This window comes from Pieris brassicae, chromosome Z (assembly GCF_905147105.1).
Source record: "Pieris brassicae chromosome Z, ilPieBrab1.1, whole genome shotgun sequence".
In the NCBI taxonomy this organism is placed as follows: domain Eukaryota; kingdom Metazoa; phylum Arthropoda; class Insecta; order Lepidoptera; family Pieridae; genus Pieris; species Pieris brassicae.
The window spans coordinates 9,371,731-9,383,285 of record NC_059680.1 but is presented as its reverse complement, the minus strand read 5'-3'; the positions used below and the strand labels follow the sequence as shown (position 1 = coordinate 9,383,285).

The following is an 11,555-nucleotide window of genomic DNA, read 5'->3' as shown; positions in this document are numbered from 1 at the left end:
TTTTTTCACTATGATCCACTTTTCATCACCAGTTATCAGCCACTTCAAAAATGTTTCGGTGTCAATACGTCGTAATAATGAATCACAAATGAGTACATTGTTAGGTTTCTTTCAGTGAGCTCGTGAGGTACCCAAATATCAAGCTTTTTTGTATACCCAGTATTTTTAAAATGCGCCAAATTTGTTTTGAAGTCAATTCCCAGTTCTACCGCTACGTCATAACTACTGATATGCCGATCATGCTCCACTTTAAAAAAAACCATTTTATCCATAATAGGGCGACCGGAGTGACGTGCATTTTCAACACCAAAATTTTCGCGGCTTGCGTCGCATTTTTACCTTTTTGTAGTAAAATTTTAAAATGTATCGAATTTCTTCATTAGATTTACTCATTTTGACACTACGAAAAATAAATAAAAATCACACAATTTCCTAATTCGGAACTTTTAATGCCATAATTAAACCAGCCAGATAAAAATAGTACAGCCAAAGAGATTTTATTTCAAGTTCATACATATTCTATTGCGAAATGACTTTTTCCCCAACCTTAGATAGATAACCTTAGATTAGACCAATAGATCTTAATGCAATTGCTAAAAACAAAACTATAAAATACATAGCATAATTCTTTATTCTGGCCTTACTTAAATAGGTTATGTATTTACATAGTAAATAGTAGCAAATCACTGATATAAACTTCACTTTTAAAAGTAGAAATAGGTTTTAAACGATCAACATTTGTAAATGACTACTAAACTTAAACTAAAATTACGGGTATACATAAACAGAGACCGATTCCAACTAGTATCAAATCACTTATAAAATCTAGACTTATTTCATCATATTATAATTAAACCTCACAAACACCAATCCCAAAGCTTTAATCAAGCGCAAATTTCAATATTCGTATCGGTCTGTTTTTATTACATTGTATTTTAATTCCTTATAATTTATCAAATGCAAACTTCTCCTAACTTCTTATTTAATCTATAGTTCTACTTATATTGTTTCACTTTTCGGTAGTAATATGGCTAGCCGTTCAGCCGTTCAATGGCAGGCTGAAAGTTGACAAAAACGCTAATTATAGTAGTTAGTATACGCTAAACAAATTTCATTAACGACTATAATTATATGACTTGGCTCGTGGCAATGCTTTACTTAACCCTTACCCCTTTATCCTTATGCTATTTATGAACGCTACATAAATTGTACACTACATAATTACAATGAAGCCCGCTACGTTTATTTGTAATTTGCAAATTTGGCTTTTAAGGAACAATGGTGAAATTTAATTTTTTCGGCACCCGGGATTTTACCTGAGATCTGATCAGCAGTCTTACTACTAACGTAGATATTAGTTATACTTAGTAGTTATTTTAGCAGTAATTGGAGCTAAAATTCTTATTACGTTTTATCGGACACCAATCGCATGATTGGCGTCTGTAGTATGTCATTAATCATTTTGACCAAAAATTTTTGCATTACTTGGGTTCGAAGGCGACCTCACGCTTGATAAATGATAAATGTATGCCTAACGATTTTAACAGCTAGCGCAGTGTAGTTCCCGTCTAGGTTTTCATACATTTATATTATAATAAGGAAATACGTCGTTTTGTATGTGAAAAATCATGGGTACATACAAAAATATACTTAGTAGTTTTAGAGATGAGCGAGAGAGATGATATACAAATTAAAAGAGACATTTGTTAAAATAGGTTTTTTATTAAATATAGTATGTAATTGTCACTAATTGAATGAAAAAATATGAAATATGGCATATAAAATGTTTAAAAACTAGGTACATCTATAAAAGGCACTGTTTATTTTTCTCAGTCTTAAAAAAAATAGCACAAAATTTACATATATTTTATAAAATTCATTTAAATCAAAAACATACTTTTATTCAGTACAATGTCAGTACTAACATATTAGTAGTAGTAGTACTAACATATTCAATACTAATATTGATCAAAATTGTTTACAATATAATACAACTTTGAGGATTTCAGTTGCTAGTTGCTACATGCTCTTGCATATGAATATTATGTCCAATTTAAGCAAAATTACCAAACTATAAAAAATTTTTTTTAAATTTATATACCAAAAAGTAGAACTAAAACTTAAATATAATAGGAAATAATAAATAGCTAAACTTATTATTCTAATGTAAGAGAATAGTACATATCTTGAATAAATAAATGCATCCAATGAATGTAGGCATCTATTCTATATTGAAATTAAAAATATTAGAAGTTCTATTTTACTTACTAGATGCCTATAAATCATTAGATTTATTATATACAGAAAATGTGCAATATTAATAAGTAATTGATATTGATTTAGAGAACAACTTATCAAACAACCTTAATGTGGTTCAATGCTAAATGAATGAATATAAGGCCAGTTGATATATGTTTGTGTTTATGTAAATAAATACTATTTTCCATGAATATATTATCTGTTGCTTAAAATAGTTTCACAAAAATTAATTTGCAAATCTGCTGTTCACATAATACTACATTTTCTCCTAAAACCACAACAAATAATGGCCTGGCCTAATGCAGGCTACCTTCAAATAAAGAGTTTGTTAAAAATTACAATTATTACCTACTTAGTATTGTATCACTTAGACCTGAGATAGTATAACATGCTTCCATGTTTGCACCCAAAATTGTATATAAATCAACACACATGTTTATTCTTATTAGAAGAATAATCATATATATAAAACATACACTAACAAATTATGTAACATTTCTTAAGGCTTCTTAAAACATTAGACTTATGGAAAAGTGTAAAAACTTAAAAAAATAGTTTATAATTATACTTATATATATTGTTTATTATATTTACTAGTGTCTGCTTTCAGAGGGTCATTTACAGACATTGCCAGACAGAACATTTTTTATACACAAACAAGATATACACAACCCAAAATACTAAAAGATCTCAAGTAAAATCACAGGAAATTGTATAAATGACAGATTCTATCTACAAATTGACTATTTTTATATAAATTAAAGCTATTCAATATGCAATTGAAAAACTGGAAAGGAACAGAAGAAGGAATAAAATTTGTATACTTATAAAAACATATACAAATGCATTGATGCATTCCTGGACTGCTTACTAAACAAAAAAATATATTTTGTATGAATTACCTCCTCCTTTGAGTTTTTAAAATTGGTTTTTTGGTAATAATGTTTTGATTATGTGCAATTTTTGATGGTAGTGTTCTTTATTACCCAAAACCCGACTGAATATGGGGGCATTGAAATATGTTTAGTGTGCATGTGCTCAATTGGTTTAAATTCCGGCATTGATGACTCATAATACAGAGGCCACCCATTTAAGAGAATCGTTTTACTTCTTCTATTATTTGATGGAGCACTTACAATATATTCATCAATAACTAAATCATCTTCGGTAAAAGCTGTTCCATTGACTAGGAATCTAATTTTCTCCATTTGTAAATTTATACCATATAATGTTATGGCTGTTGTGTCATTTGTATAGTTTCTATTTGCACAGTGTACATACAGTCTTTGAAATTTAGAACTCTTGCTTGTTAAGTTTAACACTTTATTACCAACAAGTTTTTTATACAAAACACTCAACCACCAATCTGGCAAGGGTGTCAGGTTTTTATCAATAAGGCTATAATTACCACCTAAGAAACTTTGTCTCACTACTGTTGTAATGTTATTTTTAGCTGCAAGCCCAAGTTTATCTAACCACAATGGAGTACCAGCAAAGGAATTTGAAAGTCCTGGTGCTCCACCACCATATGAACTACTAGTTTCTGTAAGCCACATTGGAATATTGTGATATGTTTGTGTATTGTTTTTCATAGTTTGTATCTGATTATCTAATAATTCCAAAGTATCAGGTGTCCAAAAGTCTTCTAGCTTAGCTGTTCTACTATTAAGGTAATACTGATGCCATGATCGAATATTTATATAATGCGAAGCATTTCCTAAGAAGTCCACCATATATTTAAGACAGTTTGGTTGATGATCTTGGGGCCGTGTTGTATCTGGGCCAACAAGCAAGGAGTGTTTATATCCCGACTGGTTGAGAAGTTTTCGAAGCCTTTTATAGTCTTGGGCTAACGCATGAGGAGATATCGTTTTATTAAAAACGTGACGAAATGAGTTTGGTTCATTGCCTAGTTGCCAATCTATTTCATAGTTGTTTGATTTTGAAAATTTTATAATTTCTATGGCATTTTGTTGACTCCACTCATGTTCATCTCGAAGAAGAACATTTAAAGGAAACATCAATTTAAGATTACTTCGTAAACAGAAATTGTTTATTTCAATCCATTTTGTTCCAGTCATTATAAAAAATGGTAAGAATTTATGCCTGCACAATTTTTTAAGGCTAGAACAAAATGACTTTACAGCAGTCTGTGGGCAATGATCACAAGAAACTGAAGGTAAGTCATTAGGACTAAAGATTAAGCGGTCTGACATTGTACCTCCGAGGCGAAGTCTTGCTGGTGAAAGAGCTGCAGCAAGATTAAGAAGTCTCTCATTTGAGAAATCAATTTTATTGAAATCTTGAATTTCAGAGGCGTCTATTCCTATGCTCAGGTAACTTTCTGGCAAAATCACTGTAATATCTTGATGGTTAATGGTAATGTAAAATTTCTCTCCTATATTATATTTCACGAATAACGCTAATAAGGCAATATTACTGAGGAATGCTATAGAACATCCTATAACTAATTGCTTGTTTGACAACATTTTAAATTAATTCCTTAGTTGTAAAAACTTACGGGAAAATATTTTGACTTAACCATTACAAAGTACAGTTTACAAGTTACAACTGATCCGTAGCCTGTGGGCTGTGACTTATGAGCTATAAGCTATTATTTATATAGTTCAGGGATGCAAACTCAAACAGAATTCCCCCCTAGAACCAACTTCAAATACCCCTAAATATAGATCCCTAAAGTTTTTGTTGTACACTCCGTTCAAGAGGTAATTTCAAATAGGCATTAAAATCATTCAAGTAGTATTAAATAGCTGTTTCTTAGATCTTGAAGTATTACAGCCTTTTAAAAATTTAAGATATAGACACACTTAGAGTTTAAATTTAGTATAGTTTGTTGGTTGGGCTCGAGATTTAATATAAATTGTATAGAATGTATAGAATTATTATATTGTACACCATGAAAATCCCCCAGGACAACTTGATTTCCCCTAAATTTGAGGGGAAAACCCCTACGTTGGCATCACTGGTATAGTTATTGAAACTAGAGATGTGCCAAAAGTCGACATAGATATCGATACCTCAGGATATATTTTGAGGTTTTGACATTCTCTACAAGTATCGATGATTTTCTTCTCGTTGTGAGTAGTTATGACACTGGCTGCTAAGCCGTGCTGAAATCATAGGTACGATTTCCATCTACAACAAATATTGTGTGATGAACCACGTAACTATTTTTCAGTGTAATTTATCTACCATATGTATGTATTCAATTGTTTTTGTCTATAAGCAGTCTGGTTACTATAGCTATGCTATCCGGATATGTGATTATGTGAGGTATATTATGATTACACTCAATTCAAGCTTAAAATTAGTATCAAGTTTGACGTTTCAATTCAAAAACATCTAGTTTACATATTGCTCGGTAGAACGATATCACACACAGACCATAGATAATACATTCGCGTAAGTATATCGTTTCGGAATCCAATATAATTAAATACCAATACATAGTTTCGATTTGATACTGAGAAAACTGATAACAGTTAATATTACTTTAAATAATAAATTTAATACTATAACGCCATGACCGAATCACCTAAAGAAAATTTCGTTATTACGCGTGGTGTTAGTTTTGCCCTTGCCAAAACATTAACGGTGAGAGTATAGAGTATAAACTATGATGCAACGAAACTGCGTTTATTTTTTTAGTAAGTTGGGTGTACTGTATACTCCATGACGAATGTGTTAAACTAGTAATATAACCATAGAGTAAATTAAAAAAATTAAAATCACAAGTAAGATATCTGTGGCTGTGCTTTTGGCCTAAATATCCTAGTTTATTAAAATAATTGTGAATCACAAACATGCAATAGTATGTGTTTCCATTAATTTCAATATTTTCTGTTTCGTATTGTTTTTTATTAGTTGGTAAGTAAATCATTATTTATTTATTACGAAAAAAATATATATTCGTATGATTGAGGTGTTAACTGTTATTAATATAAAATTCATACAAGGTAAACTCTTTAGGAAATGTCCTCGCCACGCCCAAAATCTCCCCGTACTCCTGTTTTACCTAAGAAGGATGATAAAGACGAGTCATTTTGGGATAAAATTGGTACCATTGGGCGAAAGAAACGCATAAAGGAAGGTGAAGTATTTCAGATTAATTACCTAATTTCTTGTGTAGGTGGAAAACAGATGGTATCAGATTTTTTTATAGATTTTATTGAGGATCCATTTACAATACCTTATGTAAAAGAAGTTATCAAGTGTTGGATAATGTTAACAAGTATATTACTTATTTAAATGTAAATAATTGTAGTGCAAGAAGTGCAAGAGGAAGGGAAATATGCAATTGATTCCCCAGGAAGTCCTACAGCTCCAGAAATTCCTCCAGAAGAATATAGCTTGTGTAAGTTTTATGCATGTATTTGCTGTAGCTGGCCTTGCACTCATTAGTTTGCATGCAGTAAATCTCTTCCTTCTTTTTAAAAAAATGCTCCGAATTAAACATATATCATGTAATTTTGTAAGACACTGCTGCAGCAAAAATTGTGTATGATAATTTTTAAAAATACAAAGCTAGGATTTAGAGTCAAGCTGTCTATAAAATAAACACAAAGACTGCTATACCTGCATTAGTCATGAAAAGTATAATCATTATTATAATGTTGTGTTATTGTATATAATAATGTATGCAATCTTAACTAAAAAACTCCAAACCATGGCATGATCCAATGCTGATGCCCAATGTTATGCAGTTAATCAAATCAAGTGTTTTATTGTTTATTATTTTTCTATGACAAATCACATTTACAATGGCAAGAGTATCAAAAGTCAAAAATCATTTATTCATATAGTTAACACAATCTACACTTATGAACGTCAATAAAAACGAAATATACATTAAATGCTTTTAATTTTACATTTAAATCAAGTAACTATGAAAGTGTATATTCATTAAATGTATTTTTTAAAGTGTTGGTAGTTTATAATGTTTTTGTACTGATTTCCGTTGATTAATATGGTGTGAATTTAAAAACAAAATTTAATTTTAGTGGACAATGAAGCCAGGGCCATAATTGAACCCCGTTCCTTAGAAGAGCCAAGAGTTCAAGAACTTATTCAAGTATTGATTGATTGGATCAATGATGAGTTAGCGGCCCAGAGAATTATTGTAAAGGATATCAGTGAAGATCTGTATGATGGTCAGGTTCTCCAGAAGTTACTAGAAAAATTGCAAGAAACAAAACTAGATGTACCTGAAGTAACGCAGAGTGAAGAAGGACAAAGACAAAAATTGGCAGTTGTATTGCGAGCTGTCAACAAGGTATTGTTAGAAAAAACGAATAAAATCTTTAATTTATACATCAATAATAATAATAATATGAGCCTTGTTAATATTGTGGCTAGGCATCAACCCAGATTATGTAATTACATGAAATTCAAAGTCAACATATTTATTTAAGATTGTGATGCAAAATTAGTCCTAAACCATGTATAAAACAATCATTAGGGTGTTTGTATTGGAGACATGTTTAATGCTAAGTAGACAATGTTACCCTTAAAAGTTAGCAGAGTATAATCCAGCTAAGTTTGTTTTAAGTGCTTTGATTATTTTTCTCCCTTTTCCAGGTACTTTTTGGTACAGGACAACCTGTTACCAAGTGGAGTGTGGAATCTGTTCATTCTAAGAATTTGGTTTCAATTTTGCATTTGTTAGTTGCTCTTGCTCGTCACTACCGTGCTCCTATCAGGTTGCCAGAGAATGTCAGTGTCAGTGTTGTTGTTGTGAAGAAAGATGCACAAAACCAGCTGTCGCATAGGTTTGTTAAAAATAAAAACCTTTATACATTTAATAAAATAATTAAATAATGTGAGTTTCAATTTGGAAGTCTCTGGAATTAAGGTCTTAGCTTTATCAGCAATTCCATATCATACTATATCACAAATTGCATTTGTGCCTGTGCTATGTAAATTATGTTTAATATTATCTTAAAAAATACTAATTAAATTCTAAATTATATCTTGTAAAAAGCTATAGAAATACTTACAATATAATGCTTCAATAAACTTACCTTAAATCAATACAGGACATACACAGAAGACATCACAACAACATATGATGAGTTGGGCATGCGTTGTGAGAGGGATGCATTTGATGCCCTGTTTGACCATGCACCCGATAAGCTGCAAGTTGTTAAAAAGGTTTGTATCCTTTCACTATAAATAAGTTTTACAGGTAAATTGTCTTTATACTAACTTCTTTTACAATCACTGTACTTTACTTAACAAATTTATCTTTTTTTATACTTTTTACTTGATTTAAAACCTGCCAATACGCGTCATAATCTTGTAAAGGTGTATTTTAATTTTTCCTCTACTATCGTTGAGAAAATAATTGAGTAACAATTGTAGCTTTGTACAAAATTCTCATATAGATGGATTAATGCCGTTTATACGAAATATTTCTCGAATCGTTTGCTTTTGTTTGTTGTCTAAAATATTGACCAATTACAATGAAGCGACGCATGTGACATTTTTTTTAAATTGCTCCCCTATTATAAAACTTTTCGGAAAGAATTATGATTGTTAGTCTCGCCTCTCCCAAAGTGATTAACCCCAGGACTTACAAAGTTCATTATTTCAGTCGCTGATAACATTCGTGAACAAACATCTAAGTAAAGTCAATTTGGAGGTGTCTGACTTAGACAGTCCGTTTCATGATGGTGTTTGTCTTGTTCTTTTAATGGGACTTCTGGAAGGCTTCTTCGTACCGCTCTATGATTTTTACTTAACGCCGAAAGACTTCGATCAGAAAGTACACAATGTTGCGTTCGCGTTTGAGCTGATGCAGGATGTTGGTTTGGCAAAGCCTAAAGCCAGGCCTGAAGGTATGTCGTATTCTCAGCCTTTTAATAAAACTTTTTATTATTCTAATAAAAAATATCATAAGGATTCCTGTTACAACCAGATTCTATGTCCTTAAGCTAGTACCAATTTATAAGTTTAGTTAAGGTGCATTCAAAAGAAAAATCTTAATTAACGGAATAAAAGATGACGCGATAAAACAAGTGTTCCCAATGGAAAATTTCAACTTGCTTTACTGATTATGTTAGGGAAAAGATGATTTGTGCTTACCGGAAACAATTCGTGATTCTTTACTGAACTTTTTATTATTCACTACCAAATTTAAATATTTTTTTATTATTTCAGATATTGTTAATTTAGATCTGAAATCGACTCTTCGTGTTCTCTACAACCTGTTCACCAAATATAAGAATATGGCGTAAACGGTCGAAATGCCTAATACTCTAACAATTAACTAAAATACTAAATCAACTGGAATACATAGAAATATTAATCTTAATTACAATAAAACACCACCAAAAAATTTAATATATACAAAGTTCTAATTACAGTCGATGGTAAGGTTGTATTGAGGTGATTCGTTATGACCTGTATTTACCTATGGTCTAAACGGTACTTTGTTTTGATCTTTATATATAATTGAAAACGGGACACAGAACGAGGTTTTGCTATTCCCACATTTGACCTGCGTTTAATTAGTCATTTGTTCATCATAAAAGCAGGAAGAGTTTTATTATTATCTATTGATCGGCTTATAAGACATTGCACTGATATTGGAAAAATCAAAGTTTACAAACATTTATTAAAATATTAATTTACAATGTTATTACTAATAAGTTAGACTTAAGTTATCTGTGTTGTGTTCTAATCAATATTGTTGAGTAACTAATTTTTCGTTTAGTGAACGGTTAACGCCTTTGTTCATAATGTACAGCATAATAATTATCACAAGTTTTATGTACCTTATAAAATAAAAAAATTAACATCCTTTGTGTTTATTATTTGTGTTTAACATAACTGAGTCAATTTAATTGGTATTTTTTAGAGATAGAGTACGTGATCAGTGTTAAAAAAATATTTTAAGCCTGAGAGTCCTAGAAGCTCTTCTATGTGATGCGTAATTTATATTTGATTCATCTAGCGGAAGTGAACAACACTTAAAAGTTTGCGTGTTGTTCACGCCCTTACAGAGGGAAAATAAACAATTAAATTTTTGCTACCTGGAATCGAATCCAAAATCTCTGGTTTCACAGCCGCCTTACAATACCGTAGACAAGGCGATTTAAAAAGTTGTTTCACCATGTGGGATACAAAATCAGTATCTATCTGTGATATTAAGGAAGGTTGAATGACATGAGTATATGATAATGTAACCTGTTATTCACAAAATGTTGTGTTTATTGAGTAGAAAGGTTTATACATATTTATAGTGACGTTTACGCAAGCGACATGCAACGGGGATGTGGGAGTAGTGCCGGGAGTGCACTCTGCTACTCAGAAAACCAGGTGAGCCATACTCACTAAATCTACCTCCGTGTCCGTGGTACCAATATGTTCATATCAGAGAGGTCCACGGGGTTCGCATCTAGCTTGATCTCAGTGGTATATCTATATGGTTTCGACTAATCGTGGACCGCAGAAAGCTATCTCATTAGCAGTGGACAACGGCCATAAAAATATTGGAGCCCAAGAGGGGAAGAGGGAAATTAATCTTAATATACAGGGGGATACCTTGTACCCAGTGGAGTACCTCCACCAAATATGAGCCCCATATATTAGGTCCTTACATATGAAATTGGCGTTTTGTCTACTGGCCACTTTGACCTCAAATATCTCCTCTTTGGTTAGGAATTACAAATTCAAATTTGTCCAGCTCATGTATTTGTGCTTCGATGACCGTCATTCATTTGTTTTTTTCTTCTGTTTTTTTCTGTTTGCGTCACTCATTTTACAAAATGGAAAACTTAAAGTATCGCATTATTTACGAGTACGAGTTCCGCCGTGGCACTAGTGCTGCGGAAACGACTTGAAGGGTGAATGATGTGTATGGCGGTCATGTTGCAAAAGAAAACACAGTTCGTTTTTGGTTCCAATGCTTTCGTTCTGGAAATTTCGACCTGCAGAACAAGCCCCGTGAACGGCCTGAGACCCAAGTTGATAATGAAGTATTGAAGGCTATTGTGGAAGCGGATCCATCAGAAACCACATCCGAGTTAGCTGCAGGCTGCGGTGTTAATGATAAAACTGTTTTAATTCACTTAAAGCAAATTGGGAAGATTAAAAAGCTTGAAAGGTGGGTACCTCACGAATTGACTGAAGCAAACCGGCAAACGCGCGTCGACTGCTGCGTTACATTACTGAACCGGCACAATAATGAAAGGTATTTTTAACCGAATCATTACCTGTGATCTAAAATGGATTCTTTACAATAATCGGAAGCGCTCTGCGCAATGGTTGGATCC

General features: G+C 31.9%; 2 protein-coding genes across 3 annotated transcripts; one reads left to right on the top strand and one right to left on the bottom strand.

Moving 5' to 3' along the window:
- Positions 1–2,278: 2,278 nt before the first annotated feature.
- LOC123718923 (heparanase-like) lies at positions 2,279–4,842 on the bottom strand. The gene has a single exon (XM_045675922.1). The coding sequence runs from the start codon at positions 4,746–4,748 to the stop codon at positions 3,210–3,212; it is 1,539 nt and encodes a 512-aa protein (XP_045531878.1). The 5' UTR covers positions 4,749–4,842; the 3' UTR covers positions 2,279–3,209.
- Positions 4,843–5,994: 1,152 nt separating this feature from the next.
- On the top strand, positions 5,995–10,081 carry LOC123718895 (beta-parvin). Of its 2 annotated transcripts, none has more exons than XM_045675858.1 (8): positions 5,995–6,147; positions 6,250–6,370; positions 6,545–6,634; positions 7,281–7,552; positions 7,858–8,048; positions 8,316–8,430; positions 8,873–9,116; positions 9,439–10,081. In XM_045675858.1, exons 2-8 carry the CDS (start codon positions 6,253–6,255, stop codon positions 9,513–9,515), a joined length of 1,107 nt encoding a protein of 368 aa, XP_045531814.1. In that variant the 5' UTR covers positions 5,995–6,147; positions 6,250–6,252; the 3' UTR covers positions 9,516–10,081. The 2 variants fall into 2 exon arrangements, with proteins under 2 accessions (XP_045531814.1, XP_045531815.1); XM_045675859.1 differs by having other exon boundaries at positions 6,006–6,147; positions 6,237–6,370.
- The last annotated feature ends 1,474 nt before the right edge of the window (positions 10,082–11,555 follow it).

Bases quoted from the DNA above. Each gene is read 5' to 3' on its own strand.
- LOC123718923 (XM_045675922.1), bottom strand. From the start codon at position 4,748: ATGTTGTCAAACAAGCAATTAGTTATAGGATGTTCTATAGCATTCCTC.
- LOC123718895 (XM_045675858.1), top strand. From the start codon at position 6,253: ATGTCCTCGCCACGCCCAAAATCTCCCCGTACTCCTGTTTTACCTAAG. The intron at 7,553-7,857 runs GTATTGTTAGAA...TCCCTTTTCCAG, and splicing joins TATTGCGAGCTGTCAACAAG to GTACTTTTTGGTACAGGACA. The intron at 8,049-8,315 runs GTTTGTTAAAAA...AAATCAATACAG, and splicing joins CAAAACCAGCTGTCGCATAG to GACATACACAGAAGACATCA.